Source organism: Lonchura striata, chromosome 9 (assembly GCF_050655825.1).
Source record: "Lonchura striata isolate lonStrDom1 chromosome 9, ASM5065582v1, whole genome shotgun sequence".
Lineage (NCBI taxonomy): Eukaryota > Metazoa > Chordata > Aves > Passeriformes > Estrildidae > Lonchura > Lonchura striata.
This window is the reverse complement of record NC_140711.1, coordinates 6682593-6706884: the sequence shown is the minus strand read 5'-3', so window position 1 is coordinate 6706884 and position 24292 is coordinate 6682593. Positions and strand designations below refer to the sequence as shown.

The window sequence follows — 24292 nt, the reverse complement described above, 5'->3', positions numbered from 1 at the left end:
CCACAGGGAAGAGTTTTGGCACAGGGAATTCAAACTTAGAGCAGCAGACGTGGCCCCTGGCCCTTCATCCAGCTGCACACATCTGTCCTTTCCCTAATGTTTGTCCATTCACCCTTTTTGGGGGAAAAAAATCATTATTCGTGCAATTTGGAGCAAAACAGTAACTGCCAGAGAATCAACTTGGGAAAAGCTCTCTGGAACAAATCTAGAGATAATTGGAGGGATATAATGGAATTGCTAAAAAGAAGATTTAAAACAACCTCAATTTATGGGGAAAACTGTTGTAATTACAGTGGTGGCAGTGCAAGAATTAAATTGCTTCTTACACAAAAAAAAACAACCAAACAAAAAACAAAAACCAAAGATTTTACCGAAGGAAGGCCTGGCACAAACACTGAGAAGATTTATTTTTCCTTATTGCAATGACAACGAAATTCCAGGCCTTTGTCTGGAAAAATTGGAAATAAATTCATCAGCAAATTCAAAATAAAAATCACGGTTTGGGGACAATTTTCAAGCCGTGGAAGTAGAGGAATGGTCTCCTGTGTGGTGTCCTGATGCAACGAGTGTGTTTGCCCCTCTTGGCTCTAAGCTTTGGAATTGATTTTTAGGATGTCTCCAGCAAATCTGCCTCTCCAAATCTGGCAGCAGTGACCTGGAGCCCTTCCCTGTGGAACAGTGATGCTGGGGAGGTGACACACGGTGGGGACAGGGAATAAATAAAACAGGGATTTTTTAACAGCAGCCACTGGATGGTGCCACAGGACCAGGAACGAGCAGCAACCTCTCTGCAGACCCCCAGGGCTGCTCTGGGCTCTCCTTTTGGGAAGACCCCAGTGCTGGGGCTCTCCCGAGGTTTGGGACCTGCCTGGTCAGTCACCGAGGAGGATAAATCCTAGAAATCTTTCCTAGGTGTGATTTCTCCCCTCCTTTCATCACACACTTGAGCAGTAACAGGGGCTGATAGTGCCAGGAGCTGTCCCTGGACATCCCTGGGGCATAGGGATTCCCTTCCCATGAGATGTGGCATCCCACAGGCTGGGGGCAGCTCTCCACACTGGACACAATCCTGTGTGGATTCCTGATTATTTAGGAGCTTTCCTTCTCCTCATTTTGCTCTTTTTCCTCACTCTCCTCTCTGCCAAAGCTCCAGAAGGTGATGGAAGAAGCCTCATTTTCTGCAGCAGGAGGAACCTGGCGTGAGCTCACTTGGCCAGAGAGCCCAGCCCCAGCTGCTGTGCCCTCCCTCCTTTCCTTCTGGAATCAGTGGGAAATCCAACCCCAAGGGTGACTCTTTGCACTGTGGACAATGTGAGCTTGACCCCTTCCAAAACTCATCTGTGTAAATTAAATTAATTTTCCTAATTCTGTCTGTATTTTGGACATTTCTAGCAGTGAATATATGATCTCGGTCTCCACAAAGTATGAAATCTGGGAAGATGTAACAGGGAAAATGGCGCTCAATCCCTCTTCTCTTTTCCAACCCACTCCACTTCTGACTTCTCCACTTCAGACTCTTACCCCTCCCTATTTCCCATTTCCAGGTGGGTTTTTATATTAGGAAGCCGGACACACCCGAGTGGGGCTGAGTAGAACAAGGGGAACAAATTTAATTCCCCTGGAAAAAAAAGAAAAAAAAAGTTTTCTGCACAACTGTTCACAAATAAGCACAAAAACCCTTTTTACCTGTAGAAAGCTCCAGGTGGCAGTGAGAATTTGTTCCATGGAGGGGCTGACAGGAAACCCTGGCTGGGCACTGGTGCTGTCACCATCCAAAACTAATGGGAAAATGAATTCCTGCCCCAAAGAGCAAACAGGAGGAAAAGGGCAGAAAGCAGGAGCTGTTCTGCCTTGTCAACATGGCAAACCTGGTGCCAAGGCAGGTGCCTGCTCATGCAGCTGCCAGCAAGTGCAAAAATCACTTTTCTGTTGGTTTTCCCCACCGTTTTCCTGCCTGAGGTGCTTTTGGTGAGCTTCAAACACCAAGTCCAAATGGCAGTGGAAAAGTGAGGAAAAACTTACAAATTTGGGAAAGTCCAGAAATAGCTGAGAGCCTTGTGCCAAGAGGAAGGTGGGACTCATCCTCTGACCAGTGAGGGAGTCAAACTGTGGAAAATGAGGTTTTGTTCCACACTGGGCATCTTGAGCCAGTGTGTTCCATGGGAAGCTGGGATCAAATCCCTGCTGTTGCTGTGCCCTGCCAGCCTGAGACTTGCAGGTGGGGCAGGGTGGTGGGTCAGGCTGGGAAACACATCCCTGTCCTTGCTGCTCAACGGTCAGGGTCAGCTTGGCAAGACCCCAACAGTGTGAAAGTCTTTTTTTCCCTATCCCAGCCACTGAAGAAAAGGTCTGGAATGCGTGAAGCCGAGTTTTCAAGGTTGTTTATTGTTTCTTACTATTATATTATAATAATTTCTTATTCTTCTTACTATTATCCTATAATAATTCTTACTATTCTTCTTTCTTACTATTATCTTATAATTTTCTCTCTGACCTGCAGAGGTCCAGCTAGCACAGAAGCCATGGCAGTCTCCTTCCAGCCTTGGGCATCTCCCACATTATATACTCAAAATTACATGTACCATGTTTACAGTTCCCATACCAATACCTAAAATCTATGTTGGACAAGGTGTCCCTATCCTAAACCAATAGAAAAGTGTCACTATCACACCGAGACATGGAGGACAAGAAGAAGGAAGGAGAGGCTAGGGCACACCTAGATTCTTTCATCTTGTACCCCTGAATTACATTCTAAAAAGATACCAAAATTCTACTTTTCCACCCTGTGTCAATTCCTCGATTACACTACTCAAACCCTTTTAGCTTGTAATTTCTTATATAAGGTTGGCAGCCTCTCCCATGGGCTAAAATCCAAGCCACAGGTGTTTTTGACTTGCTCTTAAGGTTCCTGAGCCCTTTGCCAGGGTCTTGAGGAATCCGGGGCAGCCAAAGGGATGCTCTGGACTTGGACACTCAAGCTCCAGAGTCTTTGCCTCAAAGTCAGGAAATCCCAGGGTGGTTGGGGTTGGAAGGGACCTTAAAGCCCATCTTGTTCCACCCCCATCTTCCTCTAAACCAGCTTGCTCCAAGCCCTCTCCAAGCTGGCTTAAAATAACTCACAAAGTTTTGTTAAGTGATGGATGATGCAATGCTTGTGTCCTGGTGGGATTTGGAGGAGCAGGGCCTGTCCCACACTCCTGGTTTCCCTGGGCATGGTTTTCCCTCAGTCCTCACCCCTCTGACTTGCCCTGGGTGTGTAACTCCATCCCTTCCAAGCTGCTCCCCTTAAATCGCCACAGGTTTTTATTTGCCCCCTCCTAATTTTTTAAGTTTTTAGTTCAGCACAGGACAGAGGCTTTTCCGTGGTCTCCACCAGCTGCTGCCACCTCATTTCTCCTGCCAGAAGTTACTCCTTTGGCTTTATCCTCTCTGGAGTCTCTGGGAACAGTAAAACAAGCCCAGAGCCAGCAAGATAAAGATCTGGCCAATTAAATGAAGGAGAAATCACACAAATCAGTGGGTTTGTGGGTTTTGTTTTTCCCAATGACTTTTTCTTCATGGGCTCCTGTTACTGGCAATACTTTTATAAATCATCAATATACAAGGGAATATCAGTAAATATTCAACCCAGAGCACTAACAAGCTCTGAATGCAGCACAGCTCTCCCAAAGCTGAAAAAAAAATAATAAAGGAAAATAAAAATCCTATCAAATTTATTCAGCTGGAATATCTCACCCGGAGAGCTATTCTCCCATAACATTTGGGGCAAGCACAGTGTCATAAATCTTAATGCCATTAATCCATAGACTCATTCATCTCTGTTCAACTCTATAAAAGCAATAACCTTGTCACTATAGGGAGGACGATTGGGCTTTTAATTGCATATAGATTTCAGGAGAGTTCTTATCTCCTAGTCCAATTTGTAGCTCCAGTTTGTCCCTTGGTCAAACTCCATGCAAATCCAGCGTGCTCTCACACATTCCAGATGTTGCAGGGCTTGGAAAGAACCTGTTCAGAGCTGTCAGATAATGCACCCAGCTTTTGCAGGCTCAGCTTTATTAGACAAGCATAGATTTAATTAGCTCGTCTGAACGGGAAATGCATTTTTCAGAGGACGATCAAATTTATGGAAACAAAACCCCCAACAACAGTTTGTGAGTTCCCTGACTCATCTCCCTTGGTTTTACAAGTGTACAAATATATCCTTTGCAGTTTATGGTCAATAAAGGCAAAATAAAAGGTGGGAGAGGTTTCTCTTCCCTCCCTCACCAGGAACAGCAGCTGGAAACACTGGATTTACCCACAGGGCCACGTTTTGCAGCCTCTGGGATCTGTTTTTTTCCAGGCTTTACTCAGCCAAGAAGCTCCAGAGATCCAAACTTCCTTGCTGCTGTGCAATTGGTCAAACCAGCGAGCCCAGATCAGCCCAGCAAATATGGAACTGCTCCTCCCAGCCCACAGCCAGGCAGGATGGATTTGGTCCAGTGCCTTGTGCTTCAGATGTGCTGCTCCTTCCAGCAGCTCCAGCCCCATGTGATGGATCTCAGAGCCCAAATTCACATCCTTGAGGGTGAAGGGTCTCCCTGCAGTGCATGGCATGGGGGGCAGAGGTTGTGTTTGGGGTGGGTGGCCCCAGGATGGTCCCCAGGCAGCACCTGGGCAAGTGTCCCCTTTCCCTTTGCACTGGCGGTGGATGTGGCTCAGGGGGTTGTGTCCTTCACATAACAGCCCTGAGACATGATGAGCTGTCACCAACCCATTGGGTCATCCTTAGGGTGACCTTCTGGATCTCCAAGTCCAAAAAATAATTTGGGTATCACAATTATGGTTTTATAGCCTGCTGGGCTGCAGAGGAAAGCCTGGAAAAAGGAACTTTGGCCTCAGTAAAGACACAGAGATTTCCCAAGGAGGTAATTTTGCTTTCAGGACTTAGAGGAGACATCAGCTCAGCTGAAAAGGTGATACTTGGGTCTGTGTTCAAGACAAGTAATCACAGAATCATGAAATGGTTTGTGTTGGAAGGGACCTTCAAGTTCATCCAGTCCTATCCTCTGCCATGGATACCTTCCACTATCCCAGGCTGCTCCAAGCCCTGTCCAACCTGGCCTTGGACACTTCCAGGGATCCAGGGCAGCCACACCTGCTCTGGGCACCCTGTGCCAGGGCCTCACCCCCCTCACAGGGAAGAATTTCTTTCTAATATTTATTCTAAACCCACTCTCTGTCAGTTTGAAGCCATTCCCTCTTGTCCTGCCACTCCAGGCCCTAGAAAATAGTTCCCATCTTTCTTGCACCTTCAAGCACTGGAAAGTCACCATTAGGTCACCCCAGAGCTTCTCTCCTCCAGGTGAACCATCCCAGCTCTCCCAGCCTTTCCTCCCAGCAGAGCTGCTCCATCCCTCTGCTCACCCTGGTGCCTCCTCTGGTCTCTCTCCAGCAGCTCCAAGTCCAAACTCTGAGTTCTCCCTGCAGCAGGAGCTGCAGCTCCGTGGCTGTGGCTGTGGATTCTCCCGGTGCTGTCGTTCCCAACAATGATGTTCACCACCCTCCGTGGTGCTGAGAACAAGATAAGGTCCCTCAGGGCCACAAACACAGGAGCAGCTGTAACACCAAGTGTAGTTATGCCACAACCAAGCTCATAAATAAATGATTCTCTGCTCAGGATGGGATTTTTTTTCAGCGGAGTTCACTGCATTAAAATATTTCATCCTGCGAGTTTTCAGCCGAGGCAAGGAAATGAAAACTGATGCTGGAAGATTAGGAGCCCAGCGAGGGCAGGAATTCCTGGATACAGCTCTCCCTCAGTTCCCCATAAGGCTCCTGCCCCTAATCTTGTCATCTACACACCTGCACACATCAAAGTGTGACTGAGAGATAGCTGGCTCCAGGACTTTGTCACATCGTTTGTGTAGCAGAAAAATAAAATGTAACTTTCAAAGCTGTTTCCTTGGGATTTTTTTTTTTTTTTTAGTTCTAACTCAGCTGTAAACCTGCATTTCGAAATTTTCTTGGTGTTTTCCTGCCTTTCACTTTCCCCTGTGTACCTTTCCCTCAGCACCACTTATGTGTTTCCTATCTAAATTAAACATTCCTGGGCTTTTCAGCCCCTTTCCAGTGGAGGCTGAGAACATACCTACAATTTTTCTGCCCTCCTAAAAACAATGAAGTGTTTAGAAGTGTTTAATCTCTACCCTGAAACTTGCTGCACTCTACTGCTCAGCAAGCCCACCAACAATCTCTGACTTCATCACATCACTGATTTGGGGTCCCCCAGTAATTATTAATCCGAATGTCTGATATTTTCTCTCATCATGTGACTTTTATAAGGAAATAAAACTTTTCTTTTTTCCCCTCAACCACCCACCAGTGTTCATACTCCTCCCAAGACCTTGTAGAACACAAGCTGGGGGGCTTTGACTGAGCAGGAAGGTTGGAGCTGATGATTTTGACAAGCAGACAACATCTGGAAACCATGATTCTGGTCTTTAAGAATATATTTTTTTTAATATGCACGTAAAAAAAAAAAAAAGAAAACAACAACCAACAAAACAAACAAGCAAAAAAAATCCAGCAGGCAAAAAAATAAAGGGTAGAAAATCTAAGTTTATACTGAGAGATACAAACTATGGAAAAGAGTAGCAATGTTTTTGAAACAGAAAAGGATCTACCTCTGCAAAAGCAATTCTTCTCCTTTAAAAACAAATTCTTTGCTGGAACAAAAGGGAGGGTCAGTACTGACATCCCACAGGGGTTTATCCCAGGTTTCCAACATCCAGCCTGAGCTGCTGTTGGCTAGAAGCTCTTCCCACCCCTCTGCGTGGTGGTTGTTTCCTCCAACCACCTGCCAGGTGTTGCCTCCTCCTCTTGTTGACCTTCCCCAGGATCTCCTGGACCTGTGCTGGGGATTTGCCTCCATGTGGTGGTGGAGAGCTGGTGATTATGGAAGCAGAGGTTTATGGAGCACTGTTGGACATGGGGAGGAGGGGGATGCAGTTTGTGCTCACTGGGAACACAGCCTGCCTCCTCTAATCCTCAGAGCCACCAGAGATGCCAGCTCAGCTGGTGGTAACTTGACCTTCCAAAGGTCCAACTCTGCAGAAATGTCCAGCTCTTCACCAAAAACCAGCATTTCACCAAAACCATTTTGCCTGAACTGAATTCCTTCAGAGAACTTGTAATCCTGAGAAGTGGTGTTCAAGCCCACTGCAGATGCCATTAAATGGTAGCTTTGTAGGGTCTGGAACCCCTTTTTCTCTCTAACTTATCCCTTTCTTCTATTCATAGGCATTGTCTAGAGATTTTTAGGATGTGTTCTGACACTAGGCGAGAAGACCTGCTAAGAGTTCACAGCTCTCTCTTCCCACAAAAGTTCTGACATTTCTCCCTCTTCCCCCTTCAGATAAACTCCCTCTCTGAAGGATTGGCTGGAGGAGGCAACGTTCCACTATGGAGTTAATCTTCCCATCACTGGGGGGAGAATTACCACAGGGAAGTCCTGATGTCGGTGCGGAGTTACACATCTAATGCTCCCTGGGATTCCTGCTCCACAGGTAACTCTAATTAATTCTAAATGAGAAATTCTCCTGGCTTCATTAAAGATGACATCTGCAGGAACACTGGTGCACATGGAGGTTGGGAGCTATTAGTTCAGGAATAACAATGGATTATGCACATTCCCTGGAGAGATCCAAAGAAATAAATACACTTTGCTATCACAGGCTCCAGCAAATGTCTAAGTAACAGAAATCAGATTAAATATCAGCAGATCAGCATTAGAGTACAGCCAGCGAAGCAAAGGTGGGACTGGGTAGAGAAGTCACCAGGGAGGAAAATGCCCTGACCACTGGCTCTGTTTGCTTTGGGCACAGCCAATGGGACACAACAGAATTTACTTCAAATACACAGCTATTATCAAAGGGGGATTTTCACTATTTGAACAATTAAGAAAGGGCACAAGGCACTGCTCCTGGATATCAGTTTATACAGAAAATAGGAGCAAAGTATTCTACTCTGAGAGCACCACAAGGCATTACTTCAGTCACAGACCTCCTGGCACTGTTAATACTAATGGGCAGTCAAGTAAAACTGATGTTCACAACAAAGATGCAACCTCAGAGTAGAAAAAACCTACTAGAAAACACAATCCTATTTACAGACTGCTTGGTTTGCTGCATTTTTTGCTTGTGAAGTTAAAAATCTCTGATAGCACAACTCAAGGCCAGAAGGTCTGCTAGACATAGTCATATTTTGAAGGGTACGGGCGTCTCCCATCCTCACTTCGAGGAGCTTCTTCATATCCCACACCCTTCCTGGTCTTTGGGTCAGCTTCGTACCCCGAGCCAGCCTTGTAGGGCCCCGTCCTGTAGGAGATGTTCCGGCCCGAGGCGTTGTAGGACACGGCTTTGTAGCTGAAAGAGACAAAAGAGGAACATCAGCCTCTGGAGGGGCTGTGACTGCCCAACACGGCACCCTGTGCTCATGGTGGGTTTTAGGGATCTTTGTGCTGTGTCGTCACCTGGAGGCACTCAGAGAGCTCAGCCTACCATCCATGGAAAGCTGCAAGTCCCTTTCAGGTTCTTTCATAAACTTATACTTTTTTTCCCTTAAACAAACCATTTGTGGAGTGATGGACCTCCTGCAATAACCGGATATGTTGGGGTACAAATTCCTGGTGATGTTACACCATCCCTGGAAGTGTTCCAGGCCAGGTTGGACAAGGCTTGGATCTACCTGGTGTATGGAAGGTGTCTACCAGGATCTACCTGGTCTATGGAATGCAAAGGTCTTTAGGTCCCTCCCAACCCAAAGCACTCTGGAATTCTACAATTCCATGTAAAAATCATGGCTCAGCCAATGCAATCTACCCCTGCTAATGATCTGCTGTGTAACCTGCAATTCATGGCCCTGAACCTACCAGCACAGTGCAAATGTCACATTTTGAGGTCAGTCCTCATGTCCTCACTGTCTGAGTGGGAGTCACAGGGTCAGGGAGGGCAAATGCTCACTTTGGACCCATGGTGGGCAGCTCACTAATCATGGACTTCAGGCAGTGGTGGCCTTGGCAGAGCTGAATTAATGGCTGGACTCTGAACTTAAAGGTCTTTTCCAGCCTAAAGGACCCTGTGTTTCAATCACCACAAGAACTATCGTGACAGGGGTGTCACACATCCACACATCCTGGGCAGGCTGTGGGACATCTCAGCACCCAGGTTTCCTGCAATACCTTCCCATGTCCACCCAGCTCAGCTTACCGGGATTCTTCTGGGATGAGCCCTTTGCAAGCAAGGCACATCATGATGCCTCCCACGAGGGCCAGGCCCCCTGCCACCCATCCGACAAAGAGCGCTGAGCCAAAGGTGTACCTGCAAAACAGGCGTGGCTGGTTAGGGTGTGACAGGTCCTGTCTGCTGCCCAGACACATGGAGCACTGGCACAGAACACTCCCTCTGGCCCTACAGTTGTACCCAGAAGTCCCCAGAAGTCCCACCTGCAGTCTGAACCACAATAGCCTCCCTATCTCATTCTTGAGCTGTAATACAGACATCCCAGCCCATTTGCTTATCTCCAGCCCAGACAAGAGGCTCTATCTCCTAAGAATAATCTTCCGGGTCCTGCAAGCATCCCAGCATACTCCCAGAGTTTGCCAATCCTTCAGCAGCAGCCCTGAGGGAGATTTCCACGGTGTACCACACGGAGCCAGCTGAGCACCCACCTGTTCTGGACGTTCTGCATGCCCTGGTACATGTTGGTCGTGGACATCCAGAAGTTTGTGACCAGCATGTTGGCAAACACGGACACTCCAGTGATGGCACACAGGCCTGAGAGAGGACAGAAGGACAGACTGAGAGCCACACAGTGCAAGAAGTCACCTGGAGCCCCAGGGAAGCATCTCACATGTCTGGAAAGGTGGGTGAGACACTGCTCTGTGGCCTTCAGCACAAAGGGGGACCCACAATGTGTTATACTTTTCTTCCAAGCTTTCCTTGCATTTGCAATGCAACATCAGGAATACAATATTGCACAACACATTCCCAAGTCAGACCAGCAGGAATCTTCCTCCTGGTGTGTTTTGTCACAAAAATTAGTTTAACAAACAGGTCATTGTACAAAATACCCAGTAGTTCATTTTAAACATTTGTTTTACAGTGAAAAACACTGACCAAAAATTCCCTGATAGATGTTTTTTAACGGGAAAACACACTCTCTGTCACTTGAAAGAGGAGATGTCTTTGGCTCACAGCCTGTTTTTCACCAGATGTGGAAGAACAGCCCCAGGAGGTGGGAATTCCTTCCATTCATCCAAACAAGGATGTCTGGGATGGCCATCCCTGACAGTCCTGGCAGAAAGGTCAACCTTTGGTTTTCCTCAGCAGAGGAGTTCACAGAACACGTGAACACAGAATCACAGACTGATTTGGGTTGGAAGGGACCTTAAAGACCAAGGATAGATAGGAATTGTGGTTTCCAGAAGAGTTGAAGTCCAGAACTTTTGGCAGTAAACCCTCACATGACAGTTTTGCTTTGCTCTTCCTTCCACAGTGTCCAAGGCCTGGTTGGATGGGACTTGGAGCCCTGGTCCAATGGAAAGTGTCCCTGCCCATGGCAGTGGTGGAACTGGATGATTTTTAAGGTACTTCCAACCCAGCCCATTCCATGACTCTAAAATGATAGCTGCAAAATACAGAATTAATGCTGTGTGGCAGAAAGTGGTTTCCTCTTTCCAGCTTATACTTTTTGAAGTTGTGTTGAATGTCTCATATCCCAGCAAAAGTTAAGTGTTGGGATTTGAAGGATTTTAAACAGGGACATTCTCCTTCCCTTTGTTAGGATATAGATTTCATTTGACCCTTATCTCAAAAATAATGTAGGAAAACATGAAACTGATGTATTAAGCATTTGCACTTTTGAGGAAGCTGGGCATTCCTGCAGCCTTGCAGGCTGGTATTTAAAACCCACAAACCAGGCTACAACAACCCAGGGAATCTTCCTAAAATTATAATGGGTAAAACCTGAAACTGAGAAAAATATTCTATATCAATAAAGGCTATAATAATATATGGCAACAAAATATATAAAATAAATCAAGATATATACTTCCTTTTCCATCTGCGGGATGTTTTTCCAGCCTTCCATGTTCTTTCCATACAAACTTCTGGTTTCCAGAGATCTTTTTGTTCCTTAATCAGAGGTAAAATCACTTGACCCCAGGAAATCAGGCTGGAGGACAATGCCAATAACTTCAGAAATGCAAGACTTGCCCAGTTCTCAATTCCAAGGAAATGCAAAGCTTCCACGTGGAAGACACAACAGTTCCCACTTACCAGCAATGATGAACATGATGCCAGAGGTCAGGGTCATGTTGGCTTTGGCAGTGTCCTCCATACTCCCAATCCGGATGCATTTCAGAGCAAAAATGCACACGAAGAGGCCAAGGATTCCCAAGACAATCCCCACGATCATGAGGGCCCTCACAGCCTGGAACATCGCTGCAAAACAAACAGCAAGAGCCTCACCGAGTGGCTGAAATGGGATTTGCCAGTCTGGGGGATTTTCAAAGCTTGCCTCTGTCTGAAAATAGAAATATTAAAGCAGAAAACCTTGGAAAATAGGCACTGGATCTACTCCGTATTATCTGGGGCACCTCTGGAAGTACGATGTTTGACTTAACTTCCCAAAGAGTTTGATGGTTTAGGCAGCATTTTTTTAGAAATGTTCAATAGCAGCCGTTGTGAAATTCATGAAGAAGTGTTAGTGAGGAGCTGGGATAAGCATGGATTGTTCCATAACCACAGTGGTTGAGACAGGGCTCCTCTTTCCTCCCCAGTCAGCAATGGAAGCAGACAACTCCACTCAGCTATCCAGGATATTTCCAACTACTGCATGATTCAAAATGCAGTTCTGCTTATTCCCTCCTCTCAGTAAAGCACATGAAAAAAAGGAAAATCACCTTGACAAATGTTACATGGAGAGAAGGAGAGAGCATCAAAGCTCTGGCAACCATCTCCCTCACCATATCCTTCCCATAGTGTTTGGAACATCAGTCCTGGATAAATCTGTCCATGTTCATGAATAAAACATCCAGATACCCCACCTTGAATTTGTGCAGCAGCATGCCATGAGCTGGGAATGCTGGTGGGTCATGCCCATGAGAGCTGAGGCCTGAAGGAGGCAAAAACCATTCAGGCTCCTCTGAGTAGAAAGGTAAGGTGGAGGGTGGAGTAGAAAAGTAAAAGGAGAGGTAAAGGGAAACTTGCACCTTTAAAACTGGAGAAGTGGTGGGGGAAAGAGTACTTGAATACCAAGGTGATTCTCTAATAAGGTGGCACATATACCTTCTTTTTCCAGACACTTCCCCTTCCCACTTGTGCACGAGTCCCTGGCAGAGACAGGAAGGCGGCAGAGCCCTGCAAGTATTTCAGGAGCTGTTGGGATTTGGTTGGGACACTTTGCAGCCTCTCCTTACCCTGCCACATGCTCCTACAGCCCTGGGTCTGGCTTTGGTGTTCCCCAAGCATGATTTCCCCTCTTCAGGGGAGAGAAAGTGGGCTCATGATGGAGTGAAATAGGTGGAACACACATTCCACAGCTCCAGGGACTTCTCTGCCCTGTCTGACTCCCCTTTGCTGGGTGACCGCAGTGCCCAAGGGTGCAGGGGAGCACAGAGCCCTTGCTCAGGTTGGGAGAAGGGTTTGTAAACCCTTCCCAGGAGGGTTCTGGGTGCCAGGGTGGCTCTCCTGCCCTGTGGGGTGTCAGGAAGCGGAGCAGAACCGCACTGGCACCGCGGCGCACACGGAAGCAGGCGGGCTGCCATTCCACAGGCCGGGAATACACCACTTTCTCCCATCCAGCAGTCCCACTGCCTCAGCTCTTATGACTCAATTTGCCCTTATCAGCTGATAACGAGTGCTAACGAGCCGGGGGTTTTCAATCTCCCATTCATCAGCCCCCAGGTAGGAGCTCATTAGTTATGATCCATCAGAGAATGGCGGATACGCCTTATCAGCCCTCAGAGGTTGTTCCGCAGCACCTGATGGGAAGCAGAAAGAGGAGGAAATTTCAATCTTCATTTGTCTTTGCAACTACCAAAGTTTCTTTGCAAACGCTTTTGTTTCAGGGCAGGAAGGAGAGGCTGATAATCCAAGCCCATGGATCATGATGGAAGCTCCTTGTCCCCAAGACTGCTTCATTCCTGGGTGTGTCCTGCAGGTTCTGGCGTGTCAGCACTGGGGTGCTTTCAACCCAACAAGCAGTGACCCAAAATAGAGATTCCACAAAGAGTTTGGTGGTTCTTGGGGGAGATGTTCCCAGTGCTTTGAGTGCCCATGGAAGGACAAAACACGCAGGGCCAAGCCAAGCAACCAAGGATGCTCCACTTTTGCTGGAGCTCTGTCATCAATCTCCATTGAAAGGAGCTGTTGAAAAGGGGGGTGAGAGGAGCACAGCAGGACATGACAGAAAAAATGTCAGCTAACCATCAGCAGCCATTCCTGCCTCCGTGAGACAGAGTTATGCACCATCTCGACTAAGAGATGGAAAGGAGAAATAAGTTGTTCCTGCTGTGGCATGAAGACCTCTCCACTTGGCTCATGGGACTTGAAGTGGGAGCTGTTTGGAAAGGCAGCACTGCAGTTTCATGGGAATTTTGGCATCCATTGAAAGTCCTTTGAAAAGAGCTGTTTTTCTAAAGGTGAATGACCTCTGCTTGGAGGAAGGAGTGGAAGGGCTTGGACAAACAAAGTGGGAGACTGAGGAAAAGTGGTATCAGGAGCAGTAGGAAGCAAACACCCCTGGAGTTACAAAACCTGCCTTTCACACACACCTTTTGCATGAGAGAGGATAACCTGGCTTCCATACAAGGGCTGGTGTTCCATAACAAGGGAATAGCAAAAGCACCAACAGAAACAGCTTCTCCACCAAAAAAAATGCCAGTGAGCTGAAACCACAGCCTGCATCCCTGTTTTCCAGAGGCAAGGAAAACTGGATAGTGATCTTCCTCCCCCATGTGAATGGTAGGAGGTGAGCGAGGTAAAACAAATTCAAGTAATTTAAATGACCATCACCTGCATTTCTGTTGCTAATACATAATAAAAAGGTGGAATCTGACTTTATGACCAGTAAAAATTGATGGGATATAGAAATTTTAGGAAAATTAAGTACATTCCAGCAGGTGTTTAAGTTAAGCAAATTCCAGCAGGGGCATTTTTTCTGTATGTTTGAAGGAATTTATCAATTAAATGGATTCATAAATATAACTCTGACAGGATATCTCTAACAACAGAAATTGTCTGTGAGTGCTTTGCACATTTCTTCATTGCCATATTACTTAAAAGTAACTGAAAAAGTAAAATCCTGATTGGGATAAATTGACATCAAAATGATGGTTCCCATTTTCTTATGGCTCATTTAAAACACGATCGCGTGCCCATGGCATTATGAAGAGGTAGCGGTCAGCATTTTGTAGAAATAGTTGGATAAATCTAATTTTTAATCTTTAAAAGAAATATTCCCATGGGAGTGGTGACTCTAAATGTCAGGTTTACTCTTCCAAATGGGAAGGAATTCACCTGGCAATCCTGAAGCTGGGTACACGGAGACACATTTATTCCATGGCATCCCTGAGAGAGTCATGAGTCCTTAGTGAAGCTTGAGGGCATCCCTGAGGATGGCATCCCTGAGGATACAGGACTGGAACCCACATCACACTTGAATCAACAGTTTCAAAAGATCTATGCACAGCAGTGCTTGCTTGGGCCTTTTTGTGATCATGCACCAGGAGTGAGAAACACTCCCAGGGCCAAATTTACTGATGGGCTGAGAGCACTGGAATATCCTCACATGCAGTGGGGTGGGAAAAACAGCTCTTCTGGGAACATTAGCAAGCAAGCAAGCAGGACAGCCATATGCCTTTGCACTCTGCTTTAGTAGGCACTAACACTGCCCAGGTTATGGGCAGTGACTGAACATACCTTTCCCCTTTGTGCCCTTCCTACCTGTACCTCTCACAGGCAGATTTCTCCCATTCCAGTTCCATCTTTGGAAAAACAATACATTTCAATTATTTCCATTATCCTATGACACAACACAATTGCATACAGCCCTTTTCCTTGTGTTTCCATTCCAAGGGACAATACCTAGAGGGTTAAAGATCCTTCCTCTCTTCACCTCAGTGGAGCTGCGCTGATTTATGCCAGCTGTGGTGCTGAACTCATGATGCTCACTCAGAGATCCCCCACGCATGCTCCAGGTTGTAACCCCCACCAATAACCCCCACCACAAAAATCATTTTGGCAAAAAATATGCTCCTATTTTTATGCTCATAATGTAACACTGGAAATGTTATTCCTCGCAAAGTGCTTTAAGATTCCTGCTCCTCCTTTCAGATGAAAACTGTGCAGAGCTCCAGGAGAGCCCCTGGGTGACACCTGGAGTGTTTTTGCCCCTACCTGGCAGCCCAAGGATAGTGAAGTACGGCCGACACTCCGTGAAGCCGGAGCTCTGCCGCACGCAGCTCCTCCACAGCCCCTGGTACTGGAAGACGGCCGTGACCGGGTTGTCATACAGGTCCTGCGTGCTCCACGTGTCCATGGCTGTGGCCATGATGCTCCCCGCAATGCCCAGCAATGACACGAGGAACCCCATCACCTGGCAGATGGTGGTGGACATGGTGTGTCCCCGGAGAGCGGAGGTGGCACGGCCCCGCGGGAGCTGCAGTCCTAATGGGGCACCAGAGTCCTCTTGCCTGAGCCACCAGCACTGCAGCTGCTCTTATCAGATGCTTTCCATGGAGCGCTGTTTGCTCAAAGTGTTTTTGCAAGATAGTCCAGTTTCACTCTCGCTGCCGGGGAGGCTTGTGGCGGCAGGGCTTGGAGATAGGGGCTTTTGTCCTTTAGAAGTGCTTGTCCTTCCACCTTTAAGCAGCCACGCTCTGCCGGGTGTTGGGTAACCCACTTGGGGCCTGGCCAGCCCCCTGAAACCCTTTGCTGCCCATTGGGCCTCTCCTGCCTGCTTGTCACAGGGCAAGGACCATGTCCCAGGGGAATTTAGCACCTGCCCCACACCACCACCTCCCCATCCCTCTGTTGATGCCACCAGACAATCTGTCCCCCATGGAGGTGTTCTCAGAAGAGGCACAATGAGAGACAGGGCTTTGTCAGAGATGTGGGGCCGCCAGCCCTGCCCAGGGATGTGGCTGCTCCTTGGAGCGTCCTCAGCCATCACTGAACTTCCACAACCCAGGGCACCAAGCCAAGAGCCCCAAACTAACCCAGCAAAGCTCTTCCAGTCCTATTCTCCACCCACCCACATCCCCACTGCCATCACGAGGACACACTGATACCCATGTGGGAGGGAGGAGAGCACAGGGAGAACTGGGAAATGGCCTTTCTGAGGGGGTGCTTGTCTGTGTTGACTGGAGAGATGGTTCTGGGAAAGGGATGGGGGATGTAAAAAGTGGGAAATTCATTATCACAGTGGAGAGGTGGGCTGGGCTCATGGGAGCAACATAAATCCACTGTGCCACTCTTCCAATGGAGTCACTGAGGTACAAGGACCTTCCAGGCTTTACACTCATCGTTCTCATTCAGTATCTCCCTCCAACCAATTTACTTCAGTCCTGACCTAGAAGCAAATTCCTGCTTTAAACTGTCCATACCACAGGCACCATCCAAAACAGCACCTGGATGTGAAGCCATGTGAAAGCCACCAGAAAGAGAGAAAAGGCTTATTTGTGTCCATGAGGAGCTACAGTGGGGTTATTACACCCTGGATATTGCTTCTGCCTTCTGGAGAACAACCATCCAGGACATCCCTTGGCATATGGGGCTCTGCTGGGGCAGCCAGAGCTCAATTCCATGTCTTGTGGCAATCACAGCCCTCTCAGGTCAGGCACAAGATGTCTTTGCTTCTATCAGTTTTATCCAAATGTCATCACTTTCACTCATTTTGGCAAGTTTATATCACAGAAGGGGTCAGTTCTGACCTACCTAAAGTTGCTAGCAAAAAATAATAAAGTGAACAAAGACCATGAAAGAGACCCCTCAAGAGCCAGAGGTGGTAAAGAGTGCTCATCCTCTGTGAATGATAAAGAATGATGAGGGAATTCCTCATTTTGGATAATGATCTGTGATAGATCAGTGCTGAAGAATATTTAGAAGCTGAGACAACAACTAGGGATGAGAAGGACCTGGAAGATAGAAGGACAGAAAGCACTAAAATGTGGTCAGTTCTCCATCCCATCCCTTGTGGTCCCACAGACAGAACGGTGTCCCAGTCTAGAAAATCTGGTTTTATCAAAGCCATGATGCTCCTCAGCAGCTCTACAGGATGGCTCCTATCTTTCCCATGCCCCAGGACTTGCCTTGTTTCTGGCCATCTAGTGGTAAAAGCCCACATCCATTTTTCTGGGCTGAACCTCCTCAGAACACGTCAGAGGGAGCAATATTCCTTTGAGACATAACCCCTATTCCAAAGTGCATGCAACAGTGCACAGAGAAATGAACCCATAGACTGGTCATAGCTAAAAATAACCCCTGGGGAGGAAAATGGAAGGAAAGGGGGACAATTAAATGGGTGAACATAGTTTTTCCAGCTGTTTTTTTTCCTCAAACACCTCTGCCACCTTTCAAATTATTGTTTTTTTTCTGCTCAGTTGGACATGTGGGTGGTTGCAGGAATATCAGTGGTTCTGGCCCTTCCATCCCTATATCCACATTTGCTTTGGTGGGAGGGGACACGCCACTCGTTCCTCCAACCTGGCTGCTGGTTCCAGCTGCATGCAGCAGGAGCTGCTCTTCAAACCAACAGGGACCTTTTCTTCTCCTTCTCCAGTGTTTCACATCCCAAGCTCTGTGACCCCCCCAAGACACCTACTGGAAAGAGGGCCATCCCTGGATGTGCCCATGTCCAGTCTGTCACCTCAGTAACCTTTTGTTCAGAATGGAATTTCCCCCTGTGGATGGAGATGCTGTTTCTCAGCATGACTTTTACTCAGGGACATCAAAACCCCAGAGCAATGGTGGAGCAGTCAAAAAACATCTTCAAAATCTCCAGGTGTGCAGGCAAATCCAAGAGAACCAGCCTGGCTTGGATTTGAAGGGCCAGATGAAATCATGTCTCTAAAGAAGAGAAACCAACACAAGGTTGGACACACCCCATTCATGTGCTGTCCCCAAAAATGGAACCAAGGAAGGAAATTTGCTGCTGATGGTCATGCTGCAGTCCTCAGTTAAGAGTTAAACACCCAGCCATGCTCAGCACTCCACATGTTGTCATCTCTTAAGGATTGTTGTGATTCAGGGGGCTTCTGTTTGCACATCCCTAAAAGTATTGGCTGAAGTGTCCTCCAGCCATTCCATTGCCATTTCTTCTGCTCTGACCAGAACATACGTGAAAGAGTGGGAATTCAAAACTCCTACATCTTTCTCAGTGGATGCTTGAAGAAGAGTTCTGGAGACAAAATTTGAACTTGTTTCCTTCCCAATCCTTCCTTAGCACATTTCCTTTGCATTTCTCAAATATTCACATTTTAAGCTTATTTTTAATGGTTGTTTCTGAGCTGCCCATGGTACGGAAAAGTACATTCATCCCATTTTCCCATATAATAGAAGATCCCCTCAGAGTTTCATCTGAACTGTCGGCTCAGAGCACAACCCAAGAAGGGGCTGGGTGAGACGAAAGCTGTGGAGCAAGTCTGAGCATCTTCACCACAACCTGATGCTCATCTCCAGCCACTCCAATGGAGATGATCACAGCCAGGAGTGGTTGAAGGATGGGAATCTCTCTCCAAGCAATCTGTGGATTGTCTCCAGCAGCTGAATGCTTGGCCAGAGGGTTTCCCAATCCACGTGGAAATGCTAAGCTGTCTGAGGAAGGGGAATGATGAGGCTGCAGCTCACCAAGGAGCAGAGAACAGGACTCCCACTGAGCCCTGGGACAACTCCAGTGGTTTACCCAAATGATGAAACGAAGAGGGCTTTGTGACCGCTCCCCTGTGCCCCTTTATTCCAGCTCATAGTTGCTTTATCTCTCGAGGCGTTGACTCTGCGTTATCTCAAAACCAGTCCCTGGGCCCAGGCAGCTCCTGAATGTTATCGCCACCTCTCCCACAAAAATCACCTCCAGCTCATGTTTGCTCTCAAAATTGCAAACACTGCTCACACCCTGCCAGCTGCTCACACCAGCCCAGTCAGCTCAGGCCCAGACTAAGCAAACCCACCCTTCTCTTCCTATCCCTCCGTTGTTGGGACCACCTCAGGGTTCGTGAGTGTGGTCCACAATAAGAAGGGCTGAATGGCCTTTGTGGAATTCAGTTAGGGAAGTGGGTCATGGAAGGATCCCATCCTAACTCAGATCCATACCACTGGGTGGGGGGGGTCAAGAGGATACCCAGAGGGTCCCTGGGGTTCATGAGGCTGAACTTGCCTACACATCTATGAGCTGTAGCCCAGCCCCAAATCTCCACAGCCTTGCTCCTTCCTCCTCTGGTCCTCATCTCAAATCCCTTAGGATTTTTTTAACTTGTCTCTCATCCTTTCAAGGTGTAAAGGCACAAAACAATAAATGTGACACACATACTCAGCTCCCTGCCACCTCCTCCCCTGGTAGGACATATCGAGTCTCCAGACTGCCTGGACCACCTAAATCCTTCTTCATCCAAAACTTGACCTAAAAAGACTTTAAACAGGTTACAGCAGTTTCCTGCAGATGTTTCAAAATTCAGAGCTGACCTGGCTGGGTGAAAGGATTTCAAGCAGCAAACAGACCTTGAAAGAGATTTTGCTGTGGCTATCATTGGTGGAGGATCATGACATGGCAATTAGCCCTTCCCATCCTTACAAACTTTGGGCATGGAATGGTTCAAGGGAGCAGAGATGCTGTCACCTTGGCCAGTCTCCAAAATCAGGTTATTTGCTATGGTTGTGCCACAAAATGGTTGTGGGTTGTATGAAATGAAAGAAAACTTTGTCAGAGCATCGATATAGAAGGGAAAAATCCAGAGAGGCCAATGTTGCTGCTTCCTACAAATGAATTCTCCTCGGGAAACATCTATGCACTGCTGCCATCCTGCACCAGATAAATTGAAATTTATGGAAAATCTGGGCAGTTGTGGTTGCATTCCCATGGGCTCTTTCCCTCTGAACACTCTAAGAACATGGGCAATTTTATCATTTGGAGAAGCTGAACAAGTTGCTCTCAGACTGTCAAAGTTTGACATTGGAAAAGCAAGAATATTCTCCTATTTCACGCCAACAACCCTTTGGTCCACAGTAGAGAGATATCTCAGCCCTTCTGAAGGGGTAAAAAGGGCTTTGGACCTGAAGAAGAAATGTCCTTGGAAAAATTGCTGAAGAAGGCTCCCTGAATAGGTGTGGGAAAAAGACACCGACACAGACACCAGGGAAATCACTGCCCATGCAATTGTAGATTAGCAAAGTTAGGAGAAACTGCAAAATTCTTCTCTGAGCAAAAATCACCTCATGATCTCCACAAAGGTGAAACTACCAGCCTTGCCCAGCTCAGCTCTTGCTATTTATCCCTCATTTGTGTGCTCAGTTTTCAACTATGTCCTCCAGATCATCTCATGCCAAAGCAAGGAGCAAAAAATAACAGCAGAAAGCAAAATCAGAACAAATACGTCCAGTCCTCCAGTGCCACATTTCACCAGAGAGCGACTGTTTATAGCTGAGCAGCCAGAGCCATAAACTGCCTGGGTAATTTCTCATTCCTATCTATTATCTTGATTTTTCCTCAATCTATTTGAAATTAAAATTCCCAACTAAATTGAAGATAGATGATGGGCAAGACAAGTTTAATCTTTGCTGTGGGAGAGAGGGATTGAGGTGAAAAAAACCTTGGAAGCCAAAACTTCCTCCATGTGCTCGGGTCACCTCACTGCTTTGCCAGAGTCCTATTATTTTTATTCACTCTGGCACTATTGTTCCCAATATAAATTGCCATTGTCAGGATAATAAATAGGGGTTGATAATGGAAATGCTGACAAACCATTAACTCTGGGGTAGTTTGTGAGGGGGGTTTCATGGAGATCAAGGTGCCGCACACTTAAAATAAACGTGGGAATGATGCACTTAAATAGTATTGAACAAATTAATAATAGGATTTTTAGCATCATTTCCCCCTCCTCTGATTGGGGGGCCACCTTTGCTGGTGGTGGTTGGGGAAGAAATGCCCATAGGAGACAGAGCCAATCCATAAAGCACAGCAGTGGAATGTGAGGCTTTGCTCCAGCTTCTCCAGAGACTGAAAGTGTCAGACAATCTATAACAGGACAAAAAACGGGAGCAGGGAGGGGGGTGACTACAGAAGAACAAGCTGAGTTCATTAAAAAGAAACAGAAAAATTCCACCTCGTTTTTTAGGGCACTGCTGATAGCACTGGTCATGAAAAGGATCATTTGGGACAAAGTACATAAATATTCATATCCCCTCACACTGAGCCCACGCCATCTCCCCAACACCACTGAGGGTGAGGACAGCAACTCTGGCGGCTCAGGCATCCACCACCTTTATTTTTTATGGCTGTCCTTTATTCCTTGGGCTTTTTTATATCCCTTTTTATAGGTGACAGCAATAAACCTGGCAAAGACAAGTGAGAATTCCACTCTAAAAAGAGGGTTTCATCAGAAACCCCAATTTTTAGGGTATGATGCCCATTTCTGTCTGTGGCTGGGAGGGATCCACAGAACTTGTGAAATGGAACTGAGGAATCAGGGAAACACAGAACCCCAGGATGGTTTGGGTTGGAAGGGACTTTAGGGACCACCTTGTTCCACCCCCTTCTGTGGGCAGGGGCATGGACACACTGATCTCCAGCAGCCCCTCTAAATGCAGGAAAATCCTGCTAATGAAGGAAATCCATCACCTCAACATTCCCATTTTAGAATATTAATCCCCACCCAACAGACACCAGTCTGGAGGTTTTGGAATTGCCAAAAAAACATCCCTAGTTTTCTGCTGTTTTTTCTCTAGGGGCTGAGGTCAGTGACAAAAGTGTGGAAGAACAAACCCCCCCAAATCTCAAGTATTCTGATTTCTTCAAAGATTAGAGTAGTTCCCAGAGCTGAACACTTGAAAATATTAATTGCTTTTTTTCGTTGAGTTACTTTTTGTGATTTTAAGCTTTTTGAGCAGAAGAGCTGAGGAAGAGCTGCAAGAACTGAAAGAACTGCAATGTCTTGTGGGAGCATCTGTGTGGGGAGGATTTGGGTTTTATACCTCAATTTACTCCTCACATGGTAAATTTAATCTCTTTCTAAATCATTAAGGTTAGAAAAGACCTATAAGATCAAGTCCAATGATTAACCCAGTGGGTTTTACCAACCTGTCCTGCCCTTTGTGCCCTGAGTTTTCCCTTGGAGAAGCTGCTCAGTTTTGCTGGCTGGGACAACAGTGTGTGAATGCCAGCCCTGCACAAACACCCTTCTTTGGATGTCATCCTTCAGCTGGATGCCCAGGGAGGATCAGGCTCACGTCCTTCTAGGAAAACCCATCTCTGTACCTCAGAGTCCAAGCAGGGACATTCCAAGCCACAGCTTCAGCAGGAGGACAATGCTCAGGGACATCCCTGGCACCTGCGTGGGGAAGCTGCAGCACAGCCAATGCCAGACACCAGTTAGGAATGAGGATCCAGAGAGGAACAACAAAAAACAGAGCTCAGGGGATGAAACACCTCCCCAGCTGGTGTCTGAGGCCACAGCCACACTGGGTTATACTGGTTTGATTTGTGCCTTCTCTTGAGAGAAGTAATTTTTGTGCACAATACCCTTTTCTGTGTGTTTTGGAAATGCCATTTTGCAGAAGTTCTGCTGTGATTTCCTGATATAATTGGTTTCTTCCCTCTATTCTGGCTGTATCAAAGCACAGAGTCCAGATGGCTATATGAGTCTAAGTGCCTTTTTTCTCACTGTATTAAGGCAAGAAGAAACCCCAGATAATCCTGTTGTAACCTAATTGTTGGCACCCCGAGATACTCTGGGCACAACCGGGACGGGAATTATTCCCGTGGCAGAAAAAACTGGAACCAAAGGAGAATTAGGGAGAAATCCATCCTGGTGGTGTTAGCCCAAATAGAAATACAGTGAGCTGAACTGTGACATATCCTCTTAGGAAAGGATCTTCTCCAGTGACAAGACTATTAGTGGCTTCTGGTGGGAAGCCACACACAGCCACACAGCTGGGGCAGGAATCTGAGCCAGCACCACTCATGGCACAGAGGACAAATCTCCCCACGGAGCAGCCTGGACAACACCTCAGGATGCATAATTACCCGTAATGAGTTTTGCTGAACCTCAGCTTGGCCATGGGAGGGGGTTTGCCTTGAGGGATCTCCAAGGACCTGTTTTCCAAACAGGGTGAGTACCTGGGGTCCTCTTTGGCTGAAATTTGGGCTGCCCACTGAAAACCCTCCACTCCTCACGCAGAGATTGTGTACCATCCCCTCCCACCTCTTCCCTGGCACCAGCAGGCCCTACCTGGCAGCCCCAGGATGGTGAAGTAGCCGCGGCACTCGGTGAAGCCGGAGCTCTCCCGGACACAGGTACGCCAGAGGCCCTGGTAGTTGAAGACGGCCGTCACCGGGTTGTTGTACAGGTCCTGGGTGCTCCACTGGTCCATGCACGTGGAGGCGATGATGCCGCCGATGCCCAGGGCGGACACCACGAAGCCCATGGACTGGCAGATTGTCACCGACATGGTGCCAGGCGCACGGCAGCCGCGTCCTCCGCACGCACAAGCCTCCGCAAGCCGGGTCTGGGGCAGGCAGCCAGGCCAACGGGGACTTTTAGCTGGAGGCACTGCCTACGTCACGCCAGCAGCCAAGAGAGCTCTGGGTGCACCATGCAAACCTCCCCTTGCCTTTATCTGTTTCGGTGAGATAATTTCCTCGCTCGGTACCAAGAGCCATTTGTTCCAGCTCGCTCTCTGTTTACCTTCTCCCTCCAGGCAGAGGCACGGCCAGACGGGACCAGCGGGTCCCTCTGGAGAGCTTCCACAGGAACGCCAGGTCATCTCAGGACCCAAGCACAGAGGGGCTTAAATTGGATGAAATGTAAAAGTTATGGAGAGCCTAATCCTTCCCTGGCAAGGATGATGCTTTTGAGCCAAGTGGAGAGGTTCAGATTGAATATTAGGAAAAATGCCTTCATGGAATGGGTTGTCAACCATTGCCCAGGGAAATGCGGAGTCTCCATCCCTGTCAGGATTTCACAGATGTGTGGATGTGGCACTTGGGAACATGACTGACCTGGGAGTGCTAAGGGAACAGTTGGACTTGATGATCT

At 47.3% G+C, this 24292-nt stretch overlaps 1 protein-coding gene across 2 annotated transcripts; it reads right to left on the bottom strand.

Annotated features, from left to right (window-relative positions):
* On the bottom strand, positions 1–23981 carry CLDN18 (claudin 18). Of its 2 annotated transcripts, none has more exons than XM_021541441.4 (5): positions 23486–23981; positions 11322–11486; positions 9713–9818; positions 9252–9362; positions 1–8408 (listed from the first exon to the last, which is right to left on the bottom strand). In XM_021541441.4, exons 1-5 carry the CDS (start codon positions 23703–23705, stop codon positions 8231–8233), a joined length of 780 nt encoding a protein of 259 aa, XP_021397116.1. In that variant the 5' UTR covers positions 23706–23981; the 3' UTR covers positions 1–8230. The 2 variants fall into 2 exon arrangements, with proteins under 2 accessions (XP_021397116.1, XP_021397115.1); XM_021541440.4 differs by lacking the exon at positions 23486–23981 and adding an exon at positions 15444–18660.
* Between the last annotated feature and the right edge of the window lie 311 nt (positions 23982–24292).

Coding starts and splice junctions, on each gene's coding strand:
- CLDN18 (XM_021541441.4), bottom strand. CDS start 23,705: ATGTCGGTGACAATCTGCCAGTCCATGGGCTTCGTGGTGTCCGCCCTG. Junction 9,819..11,321: donor CATCATGTTCATCATTGCTG/GTAAGTGGGAAC, acceptor GTCCTCTCTCAG/GCCTGTGTGCCATCACTGGA. Junction 8,409..9,251: donor CTCATCCCAGAAGAATCCCG/GTAAGCTGAGCT, acceptor TGTCTCTTTCAG/CTACAAAGCCGTGTCCTACA.